The following is a 24,757-nucleotide window of genomic DNA, read 5'->3' as shown; positions in this document are numbered from 1 at the left end:
TAAGAGGTGACTCTCATGCACACAGCCCTGGCCAAAACGTGCCACCTGGCAGAGGGTTTCCAGTGGCTGTGACACATCCCACTCTGGATTCTCCTTTGCATGGCCACTCAACACAGCAACTGAAGGGCAGCAATATGCATAATTCTTGTGCAAAGAAGGAGAAAGAGGATTGAGTTTGGCCACAGGGCTCTTCCTGTACTCAAGAGATTTGTAAGGTTCATCACCACACAAAGCCACAGGTGGTCATCATGCTGGGGCTGAAGTTCTTCCAATGCTCTGCAGGCTCTGTATCTTGTGTGGTAGGTAATGAGGCTGGAACTGCTTTTGAAGGTTCCCCGTATCTTGTGATTCTTCTACAGCCTGCATGCGCTCTGGTTGTGCCTGTGGTGTTGAGATTAGACCTTCCTTTAAAGCTCTTCTTTTAAAACTCAGGACACTGAAAAGGTCTCTCTGTGAATGCTCTTGTGGTGCTTCAAGTCAGAACTGCTTTTGAAGCACTTCCCACACTCAGTACATTTATAGGGTCTCTCTCCTGTGTGAATGTGGTGATAGCAAATTAGGTGAGAACATTTCATGAAGCTCTTCCCACACTCAGAGTACTTGTGGGGTTTTTCACTTGTGTGGGTGCGGTGGTGCGACTTCAATTCAGAACTGCTTCTGAAGCTCTTCTAACACTCAGAGCACTTGTAGGGTCTCTCCCCTGTGTGGACACGCTGGTGCTTCTTTAAATCAGAACGGTTTCTGAAGCTCTTCCCACACTCAGGACATTGAAATGGTTTCTCTCCTGTGTGTATGCGCTGGTGCACCTTCAATTCAAAACACCTACTGAAGCTCTTCCCACACTCAGAGCACTTGTAGGGTTTTTCACCTGCATGGATGCGCTGGTGCAACTTCAAAATAGAACTGCTTCTGAAGCTCTTCTCACACTCAGGACATTGAAATGGTTTCTCTCCTGTGTGTATGCGCTGGTGCACCTTCAATTCAAAACACCTACTGAAGCTCTTCCCACACTCAGAGCACTTGTAGGGTTTTTCACCTGCATGGATGCGCTGGTGCAACTTCAAATTAGAACTGCTTCTGAAGCTCTTCTCACACTCAGAGCACTTGTAGGGTTTTTCACCTGCATGGATGCGCTGGTGCAACTTCAAATTAGAACTGCTTCTGAAGCTCTTCTCACACTCAGGACATTTGTAAGGTCTCTCCCCTGTGTGGATGCGCAGGTGCCTGTTTAAACCAGAACGGCATATGAAGCTCTTCCCACACTCAGAGCACTTGTAGGGTTTTTCACCTGTATGGATGCGCTGGTGCTTCATTAAATCTGAAGAGATTGAGAAGCCCTTCCCACACTCAGGACACTGAAATGGTTGTTGTCCTGTGTGTATGTGCCTGTGCAGCTTCAATCCAGAACAGCTCTTGAAGCTCTTCCCACATTCAGAGCACTTGTAGGGTTTTTCACCTGTATGGATGCGCTGGTGCTTCATTAAATGTGAACGGTTTGAGAAGCCCTTCCCGCACTCAGGACACTGAAATGGTTGCTGTCCTGTGTGGATGTGCTTGTGCAGCTTCAACGCAGAACAGCTCTTGAAGCTCTTTCTACACTCAGAGCACATGTAGGGTCTCTCTCCTGTATGGACACGCAGGTGGACAGTGAGGAGGGATCTCCATCTGAAGCTCTTCCCACAATCAGAGCACTTGTTTGGGCTCATTGATGAGTGTATACACTTGTGGTTAACGACGCTGGAATTTTTTTCAAAACTATTTCCACACTCAGTGCATGGATTCTGCTTTTTCTGCTGGCACACATCCTTGCTCCTGGGTTCTTCAGGCTCCTTTTGACCTACGTTGAAGCCCAACGGGCTCCTTCCTGCCTTTCCCAGAAACTTTCGCAGTGGCTCCATGATGTGCTCACCCTGACCTTGCTCCAAGCCTCCTTGGACATCCCTTCTGATTTCTTCCACACCCCACCGCCTTTCCGCCACACCACTTTCCTGCAGGTCCTCCAGTACATCTGCAATCCCAGTTCCTGCTGGATGACAGGAAATCCAGAAATAGCACACGGTGCCCAAAATAAAACACAGACAGAGATGGCTCTTCCACACCCAACCTCCTCCTTCCCTCCACCACCTCACCTGGGCTGAGGTCTCCTGGCACAGCCTCAGGGCTACGCACATCTGGGATCCAGGGCTCTTCCCCTCCTTCAAGCAGGGAGATCAGCACGGGTTTGGAGACTGGAAGTGGAGCTTCAGAGAGAGAAAGGGGGGAGATGAGAACAATTCCCTCATTCTGGTACAGTGCCTGTTCAACAGCTCCACTCTGTGTCCCCTACCCAGGGAGAAATCACAGTTTGGTTTCTGGGCCCACAGCTTCCTTCGGAGCAAAGAGTCCTTATACAACTCTGAAAACTCCAAAGGGATTTTTTCTTTAACATTAACTTGAGAACAGTTTGTTTATTTTCTGACCATATATCAATGACCAAGGCATCAAAATGTTTACGGCAATTGAATGCAAAATCCTACATCGTAAAGGAATAACCAGGTTATTCATCTGTTAGCTTGAGCCGTTGGCACCATTTAATGCAGCAACAGAAGGCCTGGTTTTCTCCCTCCTGGCTGATGCCTGCTTGCCAGCACTGACTCTGGGGCATTTATGAGTCTGCTGTGCATACTAATCCCTTCTGAAACTCATGCTTCTCAGTATTTCCTTTGTTGCTGTTGCTGTTATCAATATGTAACTGCATGGCAATTATTCTATGCCCAGCCTGCAGAGGCTCATTCTGCACAGCCAAAGGTGCCCTAACGAGGAGGAAAGGCAGCAAAGCCCTCACCCAGCAAGGCCACACACTGGTACGTCTCCAGCATCACGTCCCGGTACAGCGCTCGCTGCGCAGGGTCCAGCAGCGCCCACTCCTCCCTGCTGAAAGACACGGCCACCTCCGCAAAGCTCACGGGCTCCTGCAAGCAAAGAGGCTCCTTGCTGGGAACAGCCAAGGCCCAGGGAAGCAGCTCACACAGGACACAAACTCCCGTCCCAGCCGCTTCTCTGGCCCCAGCACACACACGCTGGCTGAGGCCCCCTCCCTCTCCCCCTGCATTCACATCCCTCGCCCCTCGGCCTCTCCTGCCTGCTTCCCCCAGTCCCTACCTGAGATGGATGTGCTGTGGCCATCTGCTGCTCTCCTGCAGCTGAGATGATCACGGCTGGAAGGCAGAAGTTACACCGGAGCCTGCAGGGACAAGAGAAATGGCAGGGGAGCTGTGAGGGAACGCAGCAGTCCCTGTCCCAGCCCAGCCCTCCACAGCCCATCTGCAGGGCACTGCCTGGGGGATGGCACAGCAGGCCTTGCACAGGAACACAAGCAGCAACAGCACTGGTAACGCTCTGCCTGAAGCTGATTACAAATCACAAAGCTGACTCCAACTGGGTGGCACAAAGAACTGACACCCGGTTCAACAGGTGAGGGTACATGGACTGTGTGCCTAAAGACAATGCATAGCAAGGAGGCAGTCATCTCACCCTGTTGTAACCTTCACCCGTTCTTTTTTTCTGGGAGACTGCAGCTTGGCCAATTACCGAGGTGACACCAATATGGTGAACAGCAAAATGGCGCTTTAATGGAATGAACACGTGCTTATATATGGAGGGGGAGGTCCTAACGCGTTACAACCCGAAGATGGCGCAAGCGCCTAATACAACATTTCCCCCTCCCCATGCCAAGAGAAGCCTTGCCCCGTTACAATATGCAATGTGCTAAACCTAAACAACATACATCTTAGAACTTATCCTGCATTCTACAATATTCCAATTGCGTGTAGATCATTTTCTCAGTCATTCGTTGTATACAACCTCGCAAACATCGAAAGATACATGGCAAACACAACATTAACCCCAAAAGTATAAACAACCCTATTACTAACGCTTTAAGCAACTGCTTAAGCCATGGCCCAATCCCACCAAACAAATTCTCCAACCAATTTCCGAAGGGATCTTCCTGTATTCCGATCTTTTTTGTATGTTCCTTTAACAGTTGTAACTTCTTATGTAGCGATTCACTGTGATCGCTTAAATTGAAACAACACATCCCTTCAAAGTCGTTGCATCCATGACCCTGTGCCAGGAGTAGGAAGTCGATCGCCGCTCTATTCTGGAGCACAGCATGCCTAAGGCTATCAACGTCCATGAGTAGTTCGCTTAGGAGTGCAGAAATCATGTTGGCCTGTTTCACAGACCAACAAGCTAGTCTTTCTATGTCCTTAAGCGCTTGAGCCGCGGCTACTCCCGGAGCCAGGATGGATGCAAATATTCGTGCCGTTGGTCCCCAAAGGTGTACCTCGTCACCGCAGTCTGATCCTTTCAATAGTTTTCCGGTGCTCAAGAAGGATGTCTCTGCCCAGTATAGATCCTGGAATAGGTGCTAGGGTAGGGGTAATGAAAACAGTCTTCTCTATAGAGCCATCTCTGCCTATGATTGAAAGCTCCACTCCTGCATCAGCCACTTTGGTAGGTACCTCACCTCCCACCCCGGCAAGCTTTTTCCATGTAAGAGTCGCCGGCCACTGCTGAGGCCAATCATTTTCCGCGATAACAGTAATGTCCGCACCAGAGTCCAATAAAGCTGTAAAAAACACCGTTTGGGGCCCCGATACTGGGAGCTCCAAATCAAATGTCATCATGACCTTAGTTAATGGTCGCTCGCCTAAGTCCATGGCCAATGCGGCTGTAGGCGTAGCATCCACGGCCCAGTTCAGGGAAACGGGAAGGAGCCCTGGGCCATTGGCATCCTCCCTCTCCCGTTTCCCTGCGGCATAACCTTGAACTTTCGACATTGGTGCGCAACATGTCCGGGCCCGTCACACAGTTGACACCTCTTCTCCTGACTCTGCAACCCCCCCTGGCCCACTCTCTTAGGACATTGTGCTTTAAAGTGACCGCGCTGTCCACATTTAAAACAAGGGCCTTTATCCTTTTCTTCCCCAACCCGAGCAGCTGCCATCACCGCTGTCCTAACCGCCGAGCTAACCAAAGCAGCCATCCCTTGCATGGCCGTCACTAAACCCTCATTGGTTAGAGGTGCAACCTTCTGGTGATCTAATACATACTTAATGAGTTCTCCTGGGGTATTCAAGGTCCCTGGTGCTGCCCTGATAATTTGCTGAACATCCAGCAGGGATTTTTGTTTAAGGCAATCTATGATGACTAGAGGTTGAACCTCCTTGGGGAGGTCGGATCCTTCCACCGCGCGAATCAAACGATTCGCAAAGTCAGAAAATGACTCAGAGGGCTCCTGTTTGATATCTGTCCATGGAAACACAGGCTCTGCGACCATAGCCACCGTTCGCAAGGCCTGAAGAGCTGCGGTTTAAGGGCTGCCAACTCCCCTGCTCTAAGTGCTGTTGCTTGGCCCTTTGGGGACCCTACCATACCCTCCGCTAGGCCCTGGAGACGCGCAAGATTAGTCCTGTCATTCCGGCCCTGGCCATTCGCTGGATGGCGGTGGTCACAAGTGGCAGTGGCCACAACCTGAAGCAGCCTATTCCACTCATCATACCACAGGGTGTATTGTACAGGTTCAAGGATGACACGCATAAGATTGACCACATCATACGGCAGGAGGCTAGAAGCCATAAGAGCTTCTACTGCCGACATGGTCACAGGAGAGCGCAGACCTTTACTTTTAACCAAATCCGCAAGGCGAGTAATTGCCTTGGAGTCCAGAGGGGTCCAAGCTGGACCCTCTGTTTTTACTACTACAGGGAGGGCAAATGCCGTGATCTGCCGTTCGTAAATCCTCCCTCGCCCTAGCCCAGTCAGTGAGTGTAGGTGGGGCCCATGAGGCAGTCACTGCAGGATCCCGCCCTCCCTGGGTGAATTCCGAGGCTGCTCGCACCGGGACGCCACACCCACATCCTTCACAAGACGGAGTGGAACATTGCAGCCCCTTTTGGGAGCGGCCGCGGCAACAAACAGAGTCAGGCAGCGAGGAAGCACCGCCCCCGCTCTCACATTTCACCAGCCGCGCCGTACCCTCTCCGGCCAGCTCGCCCTCCCCCACTGCCCTCTTAACAGGTGTTGAACAAGCTATGTTACATTCCTCCGCACCTCCTCTTCCCCCTCCCCCCTCACTCCTGAAGGGTTTCAACGAAGGATATAAACCCTGAGCTGGATAAGGAGGCGGGGATGGAGCCTCCCCGTCCCTGCGGTCCGACGACCCCTGCCGAACTTCCTCCCTTCTTGGTGTCGAAGCTGCCGCCTCGGGCGGGGCTGCGGGGACCGGCCCCGACTTGCCCTCCAGCAAACCTGCAGCAGAGACAAGATCTCCCCCCCGTCCCCAGCCCTAACAGCTCCCTAGCTCGATCACTCGCCATTTTCTCCTCCCTCGCCATCTTAAACGCCCCCAAGATCAATCCCCACACCTTGAACTCTGCCGCCTTTTGGGTAGTCACTGCCCTCTTAGAGAGCGCGACAGTGAACCCATCCCAATTAGCGGGATCGTATAAGTCAGAGGGAGATGCCAATAAGCCCTCCCCCTCCAGCAGCGAAAGAACCGCCGCAACCTCCTTCTTAGAAGGAACACTTCTTGCACAATAGGTCTTACATGCGCGAAGAATCACCTTGATAACGGCTTCCATCGCCCCAGGCTAAGCGCGCATCTAGCCTTCACCGGGCGCTTCCCCGAGCTTCTCGGCAGATCCTGGCTCTTTTTCCCGAGCCTCCCGCCTGACAAGGAGTAATGCGCACTCCTCCCCGTCCCCGGGCTTCCACTACTCCACGTCCTCGGGCTTCCACTACTCCGCGGGTTTTATAACGTACCCACTCCGCAATGGGATCCTGCGCCGCTGGCAGAACAGCTGACTCACCCCCAGAAATCACGTCGGGGTCACCATTTGTTGTAACCTTCACCCGTTCGTTTTTTCTGGGAGACCGCAGCTTGGCCAATTACCGAGGTGACACCAATATGGTGAACAGCAAAATGGTGCTTTAATGGAATGAACACGTGCTTATATATGGAGAGGGAGGTCCTAACGCGTTACAACCCGAAGATGGCGCAAGCGCCTAATGCAACATCACCCCCAAACGGAGCAGCCCAAGTGCCCCTTGAGCTCTCCTGCACAGCAATGGGCTGCATGACAGGATCTCCCCACAGTCAGGGATGGCTCTCAAGGTCACGCCTTTACAGAGATCCCACTCAGCTTGATATCAAGACACCTTGCTGACCCAGATCTTCTGTAAGAGACCCAGGGTTAGTTTGGAGCTTTGTGAGCTTCTCTAAGGTGATGTGTTACAGTGAAGATCTCAAGGTAATCACACAATCATAGAATGGCCTGGGTTGAAAAGGTCCTCAATGACCATCTAGTTTCTACCCTCCTGCTATGCGCAGGGTCACCATCCACCACACCAGTCTGCTCTGAGACACATCCAGCCTGGCCTCGAATGCATCCAGGGATAGGACATCCACGACCTCCCTGGGCAACATCGTGCAGTGTGTCACCACTCTCTGACTGCAAAACTTCTTCTGAATATCTAACCTAAATCTCCTTTGTCTCCATTTAAAAAATTCCCCGTTGTCCCATCACAATACACGCTCGTAAAAAGCCATTCCCCTACTAGTTCATGCTTTTCTTTCACGTACTGGAAGGCCACAGTATGGTCTCCCCGGAGTATTCCCTTCTCCTCGTTAAACAAGCCCAGTTCCTCCATGCACCAGGAATGCCTCGGTGGCTGCATCTCTCTCCTCCCCCACCACGGGGCGCCGCTTCCCATTCCGCTCCGCACGCACACCGCGCTCACTTCAGGGCACGGTTCTGAGCACCGTGCGCCCTTTGCACGAGGCAGCCTGGGCTGCACTTTACTGACGTGCTGCTCGGGCGCGTTCTCGACGTGTGCTCCAGTCAGCCCACGGGCCCTCAGCCTTTCAGCCTCTGTTACACAGCCCAGTGCCGGGGCTGGCGCAGATGCTGGACGTGCTCAGGGCCCAAAACTGCGCTGAAGGGATCGGCAGCTGCCGGGACAACCTGAACAAAAGCCTTGGGAGGGGTTTGCACAACCTCAGGTGAGCCATCAGCCCAGCGCTAAGAGCACAAAACGTAACGCTAGAAAGGCCGCTAGAGGCAGATGTTGCCAGCTGGGGCCCCGAAGGGAAACTGCGGGCTGCCGGAAAGGGGGAGGGGAGTGAAAATTCCCCCCTTGGAGGCTTCACATTCAGACACTCAAAAGGAGGCATCTGGGAGTTGAAAGCTTCCATCAATTCATGCGTGCAGAGCTGCAAAACGAGGTCATCTCGTGTCTCCCGTGGCCCAGAGAGAAAAATGCAGTCCCAGCTGGGCTGTGTTACAGAGAGACAACCGGGCAGCAGAACACGCTGAGCTGCTCTGCTCACTTCCTCGCTATCCCAGCTCCAACCCCTTCCTGTGCCCCTCGGAGCCCAACCCCGGCTGCAACACGCCTGGGAGCCGCTGCTCCACTCATTGCAGCCCGTCTGGCCCAGCAAACCCGCTGTGCTGGGCAGGAGCTGGAGCCGGGACCGGGCTCCCGCCTGGGCTACAGCAGTGCCGGTTCCGCCCTGTCCGGTGCCGCTCCCCGCTCCCCGCTCCCCTCCCGCCGCTGCTGGCAGGGGGCAGGAAGCGTGCGCTCCTCTGCACGAGCCGCGAACGGCTCCTACCTTGGGTGCGGAGCAGGCTGCTCCCGCCTCTCTGAGGGCAACCGGGCTCCTGGGAGTCGCGGAGAGCAGAGGCTGCCGAGTGCCCTCAGCCCGGAGCTGGCCGCAGCACGGCCTCGCTGCTCCTCCTGCCACCGCCGTGCTGCCCGGACGGCTTCCGGCCAGGCTCTGGCCGCTTCGGCACAGCCTCAGGTGCAGGCAGCAATTCCCACAGCGAGCACGGCCCGAGCCGGCTGCCGGGCCTTGGGCAGTTTCACAGCTCGTTCTCATGGCACATCCCCTTCCGGGGGAGGGGGAGAGGAAGGGAGGAGGGATGAGGAATGAGGGCTGCGCTTTGTTATGCTAATGAAGCATCGCTTTCTGCTGGGTCTCTTTGCTTCCTTTGCTGGGGACATTCGCACATCCTTGTGGTCACACATCGCCACGTTGCTGCCCTGCCGTTCCTTTAACTCCTGCCATTCTATCATTTCCGAAATACCTTGGGATCTTCACTGTAACATATCACCTTAGAGAAGCTCACAAAGCTCCAAACCAACCCTGGGTCTCTTACAGAAGATCTGGGTCAGCAAGGTGTCTTGACATGAAGCTGAGTGGGATCTCTGTAAAGGCGTGACCTTGAGAGCCATCCCTGACTGTGGGGAGATCCTGTCGTGCAGCCCATTGCTGTGCAGGAGAGCTCAAGGGGCATTTGGGCTGCTCCCTGTTTAGGGGTAAGATGACTGCCTCCTTGCTATGCTTTGTCTTTAGGCACACAGTCCATGTACCCTCACCTGTTGAACCGGGTGTCAGTTCTTTGTGCCACCCAGTTGGAGTCAGCTTTGTGATTTGTAATCAGCTTCAGGCAGAGCGTTACCAGTGCTGTTGCTGCTTGTGTTCCTGTGCAAGGCCTGCTGTGCCATCCCCCAGGCAGTGCCCTGCAGATGGGCTGTGGAGGGCTGGGCTGGGACAGGGACTGCTGCGTTCCCTCACAGCTCCCCTGCCATTTCTCTTGTCCCTGCAGGCTCCGGTGTAACTTCTGCCTTCCAGCTGGGATCATTTCAGCTGCAGGAGAGCAGCAGATGGCCACAGCACATGCATCTCAGGTAGGGACTGGGGGAAGCAGGCAGGAGAGGCCGAGGGGCGAAGGATGTGAATGCAGGGGGAGAGGGAAGGTGGCCTCAGCCAGCGTGTGTGTGCTGGGGCCAGAGAAGCGGCTGGGACGGGAGTTTGTGTCCTGTGTGAGCTGCTTCCCTGGGCCTTGGCTGTTCCCAGCAAGGAGCCTCTTTGCTTGCAGGAGCCCGTGAGCTTTGCGGAGGTGGCCGTGTCTTTCAGCAGGGAGGAGTGGGCGCTGCTGGACCCTGCGCAGCGAGCGCTGTACCGGGACGTGATGCTGGAGACGTACCAGTGCGTGGCCTCGCTGGGTGAGGGCTTTGCTGCCTTTCCTCCTCGTTAGGGCACCTTTGGCTGTGCAGAATGAGCCTCTGCAGGCTGGGCATAGAATAATTGCCATGCAGTTACATATTGATAACAGCAACAGCAACAAAGGAAATACTGAGAAGCATGAGTTTCAGAAGGGATTAGTATGCACAGCAGACTCATAAATGCCCCAGAGTCAGTGCTGGCAAGCAGGCATCAGCCAGGAGGGAGAAAACCAGGCCTTCTGTTGCTGCATTAAATGGTGCCAACGGCTCAAGCTAACAGATGAATAACCTGGTTATTCCTTTACGATGTAGGATTTTGCATTCAATTGCCGTAAACATTTTGATGCCTTGGTCATTGATATATGGTCAGAAAATAAACAAACTGTTCTCAAGTTAATGTTAAAGAAAAAATCCCTTTGGAGTTTTCAGAGTTGTATAAGGACTCTTTGCTCCGAAGGAAGCTGTGGGCCCAGAAACCAAACTGTGATTTCTCCCTGGGTAGGGGACACAGAGTGGAGCTGTTGAACAGGCACTGTACCAGAATGAGGGAATTGTTCTCATCTCCCCCCTTTCTCTCTCTGAAGCTCCACTTCCAGTCTCCAAACCCGTGCTGATCTCCCTGCTTGAAGGAGGGGAAGAGCCCTGGATCCCAGATGTGCGTAGCCCTGAGGCTGTGCCAGGAGACCTCAGCCCAGGTGAGGTGGTGGAGGGAAGGAGGAGGTTGGGTGTGGAAGAGCCATCTCTGTCTGTGTTTTATTTTGGGCACCGTGTGCTATTTCTGGATTTCCTGTCATCCAGCAGGAACTGGGATTGCAGATATGCTGGAGGACCTGCAGGAAAGTGGTGTGGCCGAAAGGCGGTGGGGTGGTGTCTGTGTGGAAGAAATCAGAAGGGATGTGCAAGGAGGCCTGGAGCAAGGTTCTGATTTGAAGCTGCACCAGTGCATTCACACGGGAGAGAGACCCTATAAGTGTCCCGAGTGTGGGAAGAGCTTCAGAAGCAGTTGTGAACTAAAACGCCACCAGCGCATCCACACTGGAGAGAGACCCTATAAATGTTCTATGTGTGAGAAGAGCTTCAAAAGAAGGTCTAATCTCAACACCCACAAGCACATCCACAGCACGTGCAGGCTGTAGAAGCATATCAAGATACGGGAAACTTCAAAAGCAGTTCCAACTCATTACCTACCAGCACAGTCACATAAGATACAGAGCCTGCAGAGCATTGGAAGAACTTCAGCCAGAGCCCCAGCATGATGACCACCTGTGGCTTTGTGTGGTGATGAACCTTACAAATCTCTTGAGTACAGGAAGAGCTCTGCGGCCAAACTAAATCCACTTCGTCCTTCTTTACACAAGAATTATGCATATTGCTCTCCTCCAGCTGCAGTTGCTGTGTTGAGTGGCCATGCAAAGGAGAATCCAGAGTGGGATGTGTCACTGGAAACCCTCTGCCAGGTGGCCCGTTTCTGCCGTGCCTGTGTGCAAGGAGAGTCACCTCTTACCTCCCCTGCAGAAACTCCTGTGCTGTGGGGCAGCAGGTGAGGACCCAAAGGAAACCTCAGCTGGGCTGATACGTCACCAGGAAGGAAGAAATCCTGTCTGAAGGCAGTGTGGGAAGAGCTTCATCTGGAGCTCAACCCTCAGTAGACGCCAGAGAACCAACCCAAGAGGAGAGTCCCAGTGAATGCCTTGACTGCAGGAAGAGGTCTGTCCAGAGCCTGCACCAGTGAGTTCACGTGGCAGGAAGCCTTAGAAATGCCTCAAGTGTGAGAAGGGCTTTGTGCAGAGTGCAGAGCTCATCACACACAGGAGATGGCACTCGTGGAAGAAGTGCTACAAATGTCCCATGTGTGGGCAGAGCTTTTGCCAGTGGATCCACTCAGTGCAGAGACCATAGAAATGCCTGCACTGCAGGAAGAGCTTCATCCAGAGCTCGATCCTTACTAAACATTGTCCAGTCCATGTGATAAAGTGGCCCTGCAAGTGTCCCTAGCGCAGGAAGTTTCTCTCTGGGCTGGCACCTCCTTTCTCATGAGAAAACCCCCAGTGGAGAGACAATGAGGATGCTGTTAAGCCCAAGGATGAGGGAGACTCGGATGCTTCTCCCCACACAGGACGATTTTGCAAAGGAGATGGCATCACTGGCACCCTCTGCAGAAGGGACTTAACCCAGGAGCTTAAGATGGTCTCTCTTGCTACCCAAAGCAGTTGGGTAAAGCATGCCCAGTTTTTTCTGCTCTTCCTGACAGCAGCATTTTGATACCGTTTCCTAAGGAGAAGCATCTGTGTAGGGATGTTCTGTGTGTCTGTGTGCATGTGTTGCTCTCAGTAATTTGTGAGTGCTCTGATGAATATGAGAGAAGGGTCAGGAGAGCAGTAACGTGGCTCTTGGAGGTTTTCTGAGAATCATCTGTAGAGGAAAGGGAAGGGGGTCAATAACTCAGCTGAGTTTTACTGAAGCTTTCTTCACTGCAGTCTTGTATTTTGTTCTTAAAATAAATGTCAGCATGTGCAATGAGGAGAGGGAAAGGTGCAATCAGGATTTGGTTTTGGTGCATCCTCCAGCCCACTGATTGCTTCTGGAGAAGACATTTCTTTCACATGACCCTATCATCCTTCCTAACTGTGTTGCACAGAGCAGCTGTGTGACACCAAACCTAGTTTGCCTCCAATAAAACTACAAAAAGCTGAGCTTGTTCTCCAAGTTTCTGGAGGTGGTGGGAGCAGAAGGCAGTACAAACCCACATGGTGCACAAGCAGCTCATCCCCACAGCACAGAGATATCAGAGTGCTCTCCTGTGCATGCTTGCCTTGCAAGTGATCCCTTTTGAGCTTGAAGGTTTTTGATTTGACCTTGGCAAGTGTCATGGTTCTATGTTTTTTGTTTTTGTTTTTTGTTTTTGGATTTCAGTATTCCACATCAAAACATTATGTAATGTACGGGGCATTAAAGTGTCACTGCCCCAATTCCAAGTACCTATCCCTGTACATTACAGAAGTCATGGGAGCTGGCCCTTCTGGGAGGGGGGGGGGGGGGGGGCACTCTCTTGCTGCCTTGCAGTGGGTGCTGGAGGATCTTTCCTCGCCGTTCCAAGCTTTTCAGGTTTGAATCGGTCCCGGGAACTCTCTCTCTTATCTTGTCTGATTTATTAATCTGAATTTCAACTAAATTGTATATATTGTGTTATTTTGTATTCCGATATTATAGTAAAATAAGTTTTCCTCTATAGATTGTTGCCGCTGTTTTTTTTCCTCCCTTCCTTCCTTCCCATTTTTGTGGGACTGGGGTGGGGGGGGGGGGAGGGCAGAGGCCTGTCGCCCCTGTCACGGACATAGATTGATCTGGTCAACTCTGTGACAGCAAGGTACGTCTGAGATCTCCTGCAGCAGATCCTTCACATTTGCTGTGCTCTGGTAAAGCTGCTGTGCTTGGAATGCAGTTGGCAGGATGTGGAGTTGATTTTGGTGAGCTAGTGAAGCCAGCAGGAGCTTGCCCATGTCTTCAGGTGAGGTTCTCTGAAGGCTTCCTGACCCCCCAGCAAGCTGCAAGGAGATGATGATTGCTGCACCGAGGTGTGCTGCTTCCTCCATCCCAGGAAGCAGGGCCTGGTCTGGTGCAAGAGAGGTACAGCAGGGCCACAGAGGACGGACCAACGCACAGCTCCAAGGGAAAATGTGTGGGGAGGGAACAGGCAGCTTCAAGGCAATGGGATCCCCAGGAACAGGAGACAACGGCTCAGCCAAAAGTTAGGGTGATTTACTTTTCAACTGCATCCAATAATTGCTGTTGTATGGTATCAGTCATGTGTCTCCTCTTTCCTTTTACATTTCCCCAAACAGCATTTTCACTATTTTTTGTTTTCATCTTACATTTCTATTCTGAGAAATATAGTGCAGGTTTTCCCAGAAATGAAAATAAAAACGATTTTCCACTTTCACTCCCTGAAACATTTTCTTAACTGCAGATTCCGCCTAATATTGTGTCACATGTCACATTTATTTCCATTTAGTTAAGGTAAGTTTCCATTATTTCCTCTCCTCCTGCTTCCCTGCTTTCCCTCTGCTCTGGGGAAAGTCCTTGCGTTGCAGACGTGAGTCCCTGCAGAGGTGTGACTGCAGTGATCCGTCTAGAGGAACAGGAGCACTTCAGGTGCCACAGCTGTTTGTTTTCCCTGTGGTGGTGGAATGGTGGGCATGGAGGAGGGGGACTTCCATTCTCAGGGTGGATGTTCACTAGGGAGGCTTTGTCTTGATGAATTCTACCAATAGTTTCATCCACCCCACAGAAAGTTCTGCCCTCTGTGTCATAGGTCACCTCTGCACTCATGGAATCAACACAGGCACAGACAGAGCTCCCAAGGGAACAACCAGCCCCCCAGGTGCCCATGTGCAAGGCTGTTAGGTGTTACTGGTTTTTCGCATTGGCCTCCAAAGTCGGAGGCCCTGTGTGCTGCAGCATCATCAGCATGAGTGAGAGGTGGTGGGAACGGTCCTGTGACGGGTGTGCTGTGTGTGATGGATGGCTGTGGTGTTGCTGGTGATACTGGTACTGGTGGGCTGGATGGAATGGAGCTTACAGTTCTGCTCACAGGAGCAGAAGTACTCTCTGGCTTACTTAGGGGACTAAAAATCAGTCAGTGGGCAAAATACAGTGTGAGGGCAATCATTTTGCTTCTCAAACTTCCTACTGCTGCTGTTATCTACAGTGACAATGTCTCACATTCTTTGAGTGAGGAAATGCAAAACTGTGCAGTCAGAACTCATGTCACTAGAAGAACGTTTAGAATGCAGGGCAGAGGGCCAGACAGGGCACTGCATCAATGTCAGTGCCACCAAAAAAGGATGGACAGTCTTAGTAATTTGGGACTCCTGGCTGGCGAGCACTGAGGCTCCCATTTGCTACCTGGCTGAAGGGGCAGCGTTGTGATCAAGGCTTTGGATATTCTGATCTTGTGAAGGCTTTTGAGAAACTGGGTATGTAGGCTCCTGATGGAGCCCGACTGAGCAAGCGGGGCATAAGTATGCTGGGGAGCAAGCTCTCTGGAATGATTGCTAAGTCTTTAAACTAGGTCCAAAGAGGCAAGGGAGGGGAATTCAGTGTGGCAGAGAAGGGCTGAGGGATGTTGTCACTGTTGGAAATTGCATGGAAAAACCTCTGAGCTTTCCCATATGATCATGCAGGGACTCCTCAGAGAAGGTCATGTTGCCAATACCCCATCCAAAATCTTCCTGAGACCCTCTAGGGGTAACTGCACCTGCTGCTTCCCTAAAGTGCCTGTAGACCAGTGTGCATAGCATGGGAAATGAACAGGATGAGCTGGAGATCTGTGTACAGACCTTAGAAGTGATTCTTTCTGCACAAACTGACAGGTCAGCCCTCCCCTACAATGGTAGTGCTGTTTTGCCTGAGACACCCAGCTGGACTCTGTGATCAGTCCATGCTGTTGTGTCACAAGGAACAACTAGTGAGACTGCAGAACCATCAGAGTAAGGCAATGCCAGGGTGAGTGCCAGTGCAGGAGTCGAGGTGAGTGTCTGCAGCCTGCAGGGAAAAGGAGGCAAGTGTAGGACTGCATGGAACAGCCTCTGGTGGAGATGGCCAACAGCATTGGCAAGGCTGAAGGGACCCGACAGAAAACCAAGGTCTTTGTCCTTTAGGATGTGGCAGCTGTGTCTGCTCTTGAGGCTCAGGAGAGCACACGTTGTCCTCGTGCCATGGAGGCCTCCTTGCCTCCTTACAGCCCTGTAGGGAGGCCAGTAGGTGTCTGTCATTCTCACTCACAGAACACTCCACACCCGTGTCCCACTGACCATGTGAGAGCCTTGGGCCATCAGGGAGGGACAGGACCACCCTTCCCAGAGGCTGCAGCTATGGCCCTACCCTTCTGTTGCATCAGACAAACCAAGGGCTTGCCTCAGTCTCAAAGCACCTGCACAGGGCCTTTGCCTGCCGGGAATCACGACCTCCAATTATCTGCTCTAACATGGATGTGGGGAGGCTTTGTTGGTAATGGCTCCACAGGGACCAATTAATACTCCAACACTCTCCAACATTTCTGGACAGCTTTTTGACTGCACCTTCATCATTTGTTTGCTGCAGTCTTCTCTCAGTGCCTGAAGTTCATGGAAACCACATATGCTGTGGGGCTCATTACAGTGCAAAAAGATCTAACAAGGCATTTCCCTCAAGTCTTCAAGACTTGAGCTGTTCATGAGGGAGGTCTCAGTGTTGCAGACAGAGTTTTCCAGGAGCACTGTCCAAAAAAGGAGTTGTCACATTTAAGGATATTTTTTATTACAGCAGACACAGAGATGTCAGTGAGTGCAGCGCAACCCCTGTGACACAGATGGCAGCTCTGTCAGGGAGAGGGAGGCACAGCCAGCATGGGGATAGCATTGTGGGGATGCAAGAGGGAAATGTAGTCAGTGAGAGCTGATAAGGGGATAGTGACTGCACCAGACAAAGATGGGAATTAATGTAGATGGAGGAGAAAGAACCCTGTGGAAGAGGAGGGAAGAAGGAGGCCAGTTGCTTGTGGCCAAATGTGTGGTCAGTGCTGGTCTGGCTGGCTGTGTGGGAGGCATGGGAGGGAGCTGACACCCCTCCAAGACCCAGGACTACAACCTGAGGATAAGATGCTGCAACTGAATCATCTGGATTCCATCCCTATGGAAGTGTAAAGGGCTGTCCAGCAGAGCCAGGGAGCTGCAGGGAGATGTGTAGAGGCTTTCTGCTGCTAGGGGTGCTATGTGGGGCTGGGGGCTCACAGCTGCGCTGCATCGTCAGGGCATTGCATAGGGGATTTATCAAGAAGGACCAAACATGGAACTTTTGACCCTATGCTCAACTGGGTGTGCCTGGCTGCCATCTTGAATCTGCCCAGAATACCAAGATAGAGTTCCATACCTACATTCAGATTTTGTCAAGGTCTCTTAATCCTGAAGTTCGTTTTGCTCTGCTGTCTGTAGGCTGTGTGTTGGAGCTGTACATGGTGGTGGATGGGCATTCTCTAACCGAGTGTTGTTTTATGCAGAGAAGATGCCCCAAAGAAATATCCTGAATCACAGAATCATAGAATCCCAAGGTTAGAAACGACCTATAACATCATCCAGTCCAACCATCTCCTCATCACCATTGCCACCACTAGTACTAAACCATATCACGCAGCACGTCATCCAGATGCCTCTCGAACACTGCCAGGGACGGCGACTCCACGACCTCTCTGGGCAGCCATTCCAGTGTCTGATCACTCTCTGAGAAAAAAGTTCTTCCTTATGTCCAACCTAAACCTCCTCTGATACACCTTGTGGCCATTGCCCCATGTCCTGCTCATTGCCTGGGAGAAGAGGCCAAATCCCTCTTCACCACAACCTCCCTTCACGAAGTTGTAGAGTGCAATGAGGTCCCCCTTGAGCCTCCTCCAGACTAAACAATCCCAGCTCTCTCAGCCGCTCCTCATAAGACTTGTGCTCCAGACAACCTCACCAGTTTTGTTGCCCTTCTCTGGACACGCTCCAGCACCTCAACATCTTTCCTGTAGTGAGGAGCCCAAAACTGAACACAGTACTCGAGGTTTGGCCTCACCAGTGCTGAGTGGAGGGGGATGATCACCTCCCTGCTCCTGCTGGCCACACTATTTCTAATGCAGGCCACCTGGGCACATTGTCGGCTCATGTTCAGCCGAGCATCAACCAACACCCCCAGGTCCTTCTCTTCTTCACACTCATCCAGCCACTCATCCCCAAGCCTATAGCGCTGCATGGGGTTGTTGTGCCCAAAGTGCAGGACCCGACACTTGGCCTTGTTGAACCTCATCCCATTCTCCTCAGCCCAGCGGTCCAGCCTGTCTAAATCCCTCTGAAGGGCTCCCTACTCTCAGGCATATTGACACCTCCCACCTTGGTGTCATCTGCAAACTTACTGAGGGCACACTCAGTGCCTTCATCAAGGCCATCAATAAAGATATTAAACAAGATGGACCCCAGTACCAACCCCTTGGGGACACCACTTGAAACGGGTCACCAGTTGGACTTCACTCCAGTCACCAGGACCTGCTGGGCATGGCCTTGTAGCCAGTTCCTTACCCAAAGAAGTGTATATCTGTTCAGACCACGGGCAGACAGTTTTCCCAAAAGAAGCCTGTGGGGGACCGTGTCAAAGGCTTTGCTGAAGTCTAGGAAGATTACATCAACAGCCCTTCCCTCATCTACCACACTTCTCACCCAGTCATAGAAGGAGATGAGGCTGGTCAAGCATGACCTGCCTTTCACGAACCCGTGCTGGCTGGGCCTGATCCCCTGGACACTGCGCACATGCCGTGTAATCTCATCCAAGATGATTTGCTCCATAACCTTCCCTGGTACCAAGGTCAGGCTCACAGGCCTTTAGTTCTCCAGATCCTCCTTACGACCCTTCTTGAAGATGGGAGTCACTTCAGCAAGCCTCCGATCCTCTGGGCCCTCACCAGTTAACCAGGAGCATTGATAGATGGCTGAGAGGGGCTCAGCAATCACCCCCGCCAGCTCCCTCAGCACCCGAGGGTGCAGCCCATCCGGTCCCATGGACTTGTGACCGTCCAGACAAAGGAGGAGCTCTCTGACTGTCTCCACTGGAATTGCTAGGGGCATATTCTGAGCAGTGTCCCAGACTTCCAGATCGGGGCATAAAAAGCCCAGAGGATGACTGATCTGGCTGTTAACTGCAGATGTAAAGAAGGCGTTGAGGATCTCAGCCCTCTCCTTGTCCTCAGTGGCCACATTCCCTGCTGCATCAAGTATAGGATGAGAATTGTCTTTGATTCTTCTTTTATCGTTGATATATTTATAAAAGGATTTTTTATTGTCTTTTACTGCAGAGGCCAACCTGAGCTCATGTTGGGCTTTCGCCTTCCTAACTTCTTCCCTGCATACCTTAGCTACTTCTTTGTTATCTCCCCAAGCAGCCTGTCCCTTCTTCCAGAGGGCGTAGACTCTCTTTTTCTCCCTGAGTCTCAACAGTAATTCCCGGCTCATCCACACTGCTCGTCTTCCCCTACGGCTTGCCTTACGGCACTCAGCACAGCCTGTTCTTGTGCCTTTAAGATTTCAGTCTAGAGGAGCGTCCAGGCTTCCTGGGCCCCTTGTCCCTTGAGAAGCAACTCCCAAGGGACCCGTGCTACAAGCTCCCTGAACAGGTCAAAGTCCGCCCTCTGGAAGTTCAAGAAGGCAGTTCTGCTGGCCACTCTTTTGACATCCCCAAGAATGGAGAATTCTACAATTCTGTGGTCGCTCTGCCCAAGACCGTCCCCAACCTTCACTTCAGCCACCAGTCCTTCTCTGTTAGAGAACACCAAGTCTAGCAGGGCACCGCCCCTGGTAGGCTCTCCTACCAGTTGTATAAGGCAGCAATCTTCCACACAGTCTAGAAACCTCCTGGACTGCTTCCTCTGTGCTATATTATATTTCCAACATATATCAGGTGTCGCTGTTTCTCATGGCGACTTAAGCTACAGTCCACCCTGCCCGCAGTGGCCCGACAGTCTCAGGCCCAGTGCCCGACCGAGTCAGTTCCGTGCTAGGCCTGATCCATTTGTACGCTATTCAGCACACCAATATGATGAGCGGCAAGATGAAGCTTATTGCAAGTAACACACTCTTCTTATAGCTCTCCGCTATATCACAGTGCTACCAATCACCCTTGCTACGGTTATCTGTGCCCAATAGACGTGTGGCACGTCTTGTCTTGTCATGTCTCATCATGGTTTCTCATGAGACAAGGAGCCCCCGCAGAACCTGATGACTTCCACAGCCCCCCTTTTACGTATTCTGTTAACCACGCAAGGAGCCCCCACAGATCCTATTACGCCTGGTGACCTTGACAGTCCCCGCTTTATGTATTTCATTGACTACATCTCTAACTTGCGTATTTTGTTGACTACATCTCTAACTTGCGTATTTTGTTAACTACATCTCCCCCTCCCTAAGCTCAAGCAAACCTACTACAACTTGAGAGGACCCTAACCACGTACAGCCCAAAATCCCTGCATTGCGCCTATACATGCCATTGTCCTCTCAGTTAAGCCTTTTGCCCCGTTACATTGCAATTCGCCAAATAATCCTACCCTAATGTCTTAAACATGAGTTCTATATAATGCATTCTCTCAATGCTGATTCGTTCGTCTTAGCATTTGCCATATGAGTCATTTGTCTCAGCATACACTATACTTATATATGTAATATATCTATATATCTATATATAATATGACTATAGAATCATAGAATAGAATCATAGAATTACCAAGGTTGGAAAAGACCTAAAGGCTCATCCAGTCCAACCGTTCACCTATTCCCAATAGCTCCCACTAAACCATGTCCCTCAACACAACATCCAGCCTTTCCTTGAACACCCCCAGGCTCGGTGACTCCACCACCTCCCTGGGCATCCATTCCAGTGCCTGGCCACCCTTTCGGAAAAGTAATACTTCCTCATGTCCAGCCTGAATCTCCCCTGCCGTAGCTTGAAGCCATTCCCCCTGGTCCTATCACTAATGACACGAGAGAAGAGGCCGACCCCCAGCTCACTACAGCCTCCCTTCAGGAAGTTATAGAGAGCAATGAGGTCTCCCCTGAGCCTCCTCTTCTCTAGGCTGAACGTTCCCAGCTCCTTCAGCCTCTCCTCATATGGCCTGTGTTCCAGACCCCTCACCAGCTTTGTTGCCCTCCTTTGAACACGTTCCAGGGCCTCGATGTCTTTCTTGCAGTGAGGGGCCCAAAACTTGGCCTCACTACCACCTGAAACACGTATCACCCTTCCCAAGGACTTGAAGTTTTGAGAAGGAAGTCTGGAATTTTCTTTTTATCTGATTAGGTTTGGAAAAACGTGCTGTCATTTGTGGTGAAAATCCATCAGTGGAATCCAGTAAGATTTGGGATGTGGTGCTTGGGGACATGATTTAGCGGAAGGTTGTTAGTGTTAAGATAGGATGGTTGGGTTGCAGTTGGACTCAATGATCTTGAGAGTCTTTTCTAACCTGAGTGATTCTATGATTCTATGAGGTGACTGGGATTGTGGATGAAGGAAAAGCTGAGACGTGTTTACCTTGACCAGCCTGGAGAAAAGAAGGCTGAGGGGTGACCTCATTGCATCCTTCCAGGACCTAAAGGGAGCCTACGAACAGGAGGGGAATCAACTCTTGGAAAGGGTTTATGACAGCAGGACAAGGGGAAATGGTTTTAAGTTGAGGGAGGGAAGATTTAGGTTGGATGTCAGGGGGAAGTTCTTTACAGAGAGAGTGGTGAGGTGCTGGAACAGTTGCCCAGAGAGGTTGTGGATGTGTTCAAGGCCAGATTGGATGGGGCCCTGAGTAGCATGGGCTGCTATTAAATGGGGAGGTTGGTGGCCCTGATTGCCACATCAAGCAGCTTCACGATCCTTGAGGTTCCTTCCAACAGAAGCCATTCTATGGTTCTATGATTCTTGAAGTCCCTTCCACCCGGGCCATTCTAGGGTTCTACGGTTCGGAATATGGCTCAAGTTGCAGACGTGTGATCAGGAAAGCCAAAGCCCTGGCAGAACTGAACATGGTGCATTTAGGAAGAACAAGCTCAGCTTTTTGTGGTTTTATTGGAAGCAAACAAGGCTTGGTGTCACACAGCTGCTCTGACCAGCTGATCAAAGCATTCCACAAGAGCAGTAGAACCAGTGTGCAGCAGAACTAGGAAGGATGATAGGGTTGTGTGAAAGAAATGCCTTCTCAGAAGCAATCAGTGGGCTGGAGGATGCACCAAAACCAAATCCTGATTGCACCTTTCCCTCTCCTCATTGCACGTGCTGACATTTATTTTGAGAACAAAATACAAGACTACAATGAAGAAAGCTTCAGTAAAACTCAGCTGAGTTATTGACCCCCTTCCCTTTCCTCTACAGATGATTCTCAGAAAACCTCCAAGAGCCACGTTACTGCTCTCCTGACCCTTCTCTCAGGTTAATCAGTGCACTCACAAATTACTGAGAGCAACACATGCACACAGGCACACAGAACATCCCTGCACAGCCGCTTCTCCTTAGGAAACAGCATCAGAAAGCTGCTGGCAGAGAAGAAGAGGAAAGCGAGTGTGGTGAGAGAACTGCTTTGGGTAGCAAGGAAAGGCCATCTGAAGCTCCTGGGTTAAGTCCCTTCTACAGAGGGTGCCAGTTGTGCCATCTCCTTTACAAACTCATCCTGTGTGGGGAGAAGCATCTGGCTCTCCCTCATCCTTGGTCTCACACAGGTGCAGGCACAGATTGGACTCCACCCAAGTGCAGATACTCTGGTACCTCAGCAGGTTTGAGCTGTGGCCAAAGCTCTTCTTGCAGGCTGCACATCTGTAGGGTTCCTCATGTGGATCCACTGGTGTGTGATCAGCTCCCAGCTGTGGACAGACCTCTTCCTGCAGTCACGGCACTCACTGGGACTCTCCTCTTGGGTTGGTTCTCTGGCATCTACTGAGGGTTGAGCTCCAGATGAAGCTCTTCCCACACTGCCTGCAGATAGAATTTCTTCCTGCTGACATAATGTCCCAGTTGATGTTTCCTTTGGATCCTCTGCCTGCTGCCTCACAGCACAGGAGTTTCTGCAGGGGAGGTAAGAGGTGACTCTCCTTGCACACAGGCATGGCAGAAACGGGCCACCTGGCAGAGGGTTTCCAGTGACTGTGACACATCCCACTCTGGATTCTCCTTTGCATGGCCACTCAACACAGAAACTGCAGCTGAAGGACAGCATAATTCTCATGCAAAGAAACAGAAAGAGGATTTAGTTTGGCAGCTGAGCTCTTTCTCTACTTGAGGGATTTGTAAGGTTCATCACCACACAAAGCCACAGTTGATCAGCAGGCTGGAGCTCTGGTTGAAGCTCTTCCCATGTTTGGAGCTATCATGGTTTTGTGATTTTTGTTTTTTTGTATTCCACATCATAACATCACGTTGGGCACTGGGAGTTTAACTGCTAATGCTCAAGTTCTGGGTACCTGCCCAGAAGAAAAGAACTACATTCTCCAGGGGACTTTGCGGTCACGAAGAGGAGATAGAGCTCCTGGCAAGGTCACCTGATGGGCTCTTTCTCATCTGCTCTTCGTCGGCTCTCCTCCCATCTCCCTGCTGCTCAACTGGACTGCGCATCTCACCTCAGTGTTGTGGTGAGGCCTACCCACCTTTCGGACTCTCTCATATTTTATTTATTAGCTTCAATTCAGAACTGCTTTTGAAGCTCTTCTCACACTCAGAGCACTTGTAGGGTCTCTCTCCTGTGTGGATGCGTTGGTGGTATGTGAGTTGGGATTTCTTTTTGAAGCTCTTCCAACAATAAGAACACTTGCATAGGATGAAAGTATGCACTGGTGGTTAACAATGCTGGAATCTTTTTCAAAGCCATTTCCACATTCAGTGCAGGGATTCTGCATTTCCTTCTGGCACACCTGGGTTCTTCAGGCTCCTTTTGACCTATGCTGAAGTCCTGTGGGCTGCATCCTAACTTTCCCAGACCCTTTCCCAGTGGCTCCATGAGCTGCTCACCCTGACCTTGCTCCAGGCCTCCTTGGACATCCCTTCTGATTTCTTCCACACAGACACCACCCCACCGCCTTTCAGCCACACCACTTTCCTCCAGGTCCTCCAGTACATCTGCAATCCCAGTTCCTGCTGGATGACGGGAAATCCAGAAATAGCACACAGTGCCCAAAATAAAACACAGACAGAGATGGCTCTTCCAGACCCAACCTCCACCTTCCCTCCACCACCTCACCTGCGCTGAGGTCTCCTGGCACGGCCTCAGGGCTACGCACATCTGGGATCCAGGGCTCTTCCCCTCCTTCAAGCAGGGAGATCACCATGGGTTTGGGGGCTCGAGGTGGAGTTTCAATGGAAGAAATATGGAGATAAGAGTGTTTCCAGAATCTGGCACAGCCGCTTAACCAGCAACTTTGCAGTACATCCATCACCATGATGAAAACAAGATTAGGGCCATAATAACAGTGGGCAATTAGAATGTTTCCTTTAATATTTTCCAAACACCTAAATGCCCAAGGCTTCAAGAATGTTCATGGGAATGGAATACAGAGGCAATAAATGCAGAAGTAACAACCTGGAAGTGGTCTGTCTGCTGATGTGGTCTGTCTGAAGCTGATTACAAATCACAAAGCTGACTCCAACTGGGTGGCACAAAGAACTGACACCCGGTTCAACAGCTGAGGGTACAAGGACTGTGTGCCTAAAGACAATGCCTATCAAGGAGGCAGTCATCTTACCCCTAAACAGGGAGCAGCCCAACTGTCCCTTGAGCTCTCGTGCTCAGCAAGGGCTGCACGACAGGATCTCCCCACAGTCAGGGATGGCTCTCAATGATACACCTGTACAGAGATCCCACTCGGCTTCATGTCAAGACACCTTGCTGACACAGATCTTCTGTAACAGACTCATGGTTAGTTTGGAGCTTCCTGAGCTTCTCCAAGGCGCTTTGTTAGAGTGAATATCTGAAGGTAATCACAGCATCAGCGAACGGCTCCTACCTTGGGTGCGGAGCAGGCTGCTCCCGCTTCTCTGAGGGCAACCGGGCTCCTGGGAGTCACGGAGAGCAGAGGATGCCGAGTGCCCTCAGCCCGGAGCTGGCCGCAGCACGGCCTCGCTGCTCCTCCTGCCACGGCCGTGCTGCCCAGACGGCTTCCAGCCAGGCTCTGGCCGCTTCGGC

At 51.6% G+C, this 24,757-nt stretch overlaps 3 protein-coding genes and 1 pseudogene across 4 annotated transcripts in view; 2 read left to right on the top strand and 2 right to left on the bottom strand.

Annotated features, from left to right (window-relative positions):
• LOC128091940 (zinc finger protein ZFP2-like) overlaps positions 1–3,217 on the bottom strand; it is a 139,164-nt pseudogene extending 135,947 nt beyond the window's left edge.
• Positions 1–3,380, bottom strand: part of LOC128091939 (zinc finger protein 239-like) — a 132,922-nt gene extending 129,542 nt beyond the window's left edge. The window contains exon 1 of the mRNA XM_052705368.1: positions 3,142–3,380. Coding sequence (XP_052561328.1) covers positions 3,142–3,303 — 162 coding nt within the window. The 5' untranslated portion in view covers positions 3,304–3,380. The remainder of the gene's footprint in view (positions 1–3,141) is intronic.
• The window catches only part of LOC128091935 (zinc finger protein 383-like), a 240,547-nt gene that overhangs the window by 163,138 nt on the left and 52,652 nt on the right, over positions 1–24,757 (top strand). The window contains exon 6 of one of the 2 annotated variants that reach the window (XM_052705362.1): positions 11,238–11,593. The exons of the other annotated variant lie outside the window; for it this stretch is intronic. The gene's annotated coding sequence lies outside the window, so the exon portion shown is untranslated. The remainder of the gene's footprint in view (positions 1–11,237; positions 11,594–24,757) is intronic. 2 annotated transcript variants of the gene reach the window in all.
• Positions 7,721–24,757, top strand: part of LOC128091932 (zinc finger protein 3-like) — a 168,259-nt gene continuing 151,222 nt past the window's right edge. The window contains exons 1-4 of the mRNA XM_052705359.1: positions 7,721–8,047; positions 9,654–9,735; positions 9,927–10,053; positions 10,638–10,748. Of these exons, the coding sequence (XP_052561319.1) occupies positions 7,950–8,047; positions 9,654–9,735; positions 9,927–10,053; positions 10,638–10,748 (418 nt within the window). The 5' untranslated portion in view covers positions 7,721–7,949. The remainder of the gene's footprint in view (positions 8,048–9,653; positions 9,736–9,926; positions 10,054–10,637; positions 10,749–24,757) is intronic.

Source organism: Tympanuchus pallidicinctus, unplaced genomic scaffold, assembly GCF_026119805.1.
Source record: "Tympanuchus pallidicinctus isolate F22 unplaced genomic scaffold, pur_lepc_1.0 scaffold56, whole genome shotgun sequence".
Taxonomy (NCBI): Eukaryota; Metazoa; Chordata; class Aves; order Galliformes; family Phasianidae; genus Tympanuchus; species Tympanuchus pallidicinctus.
The sequence above is the reverse complement of the archived record's forward strand: the minus strand, read 5'-3'. Positions and strand labels throughout refer to the sequence as shown.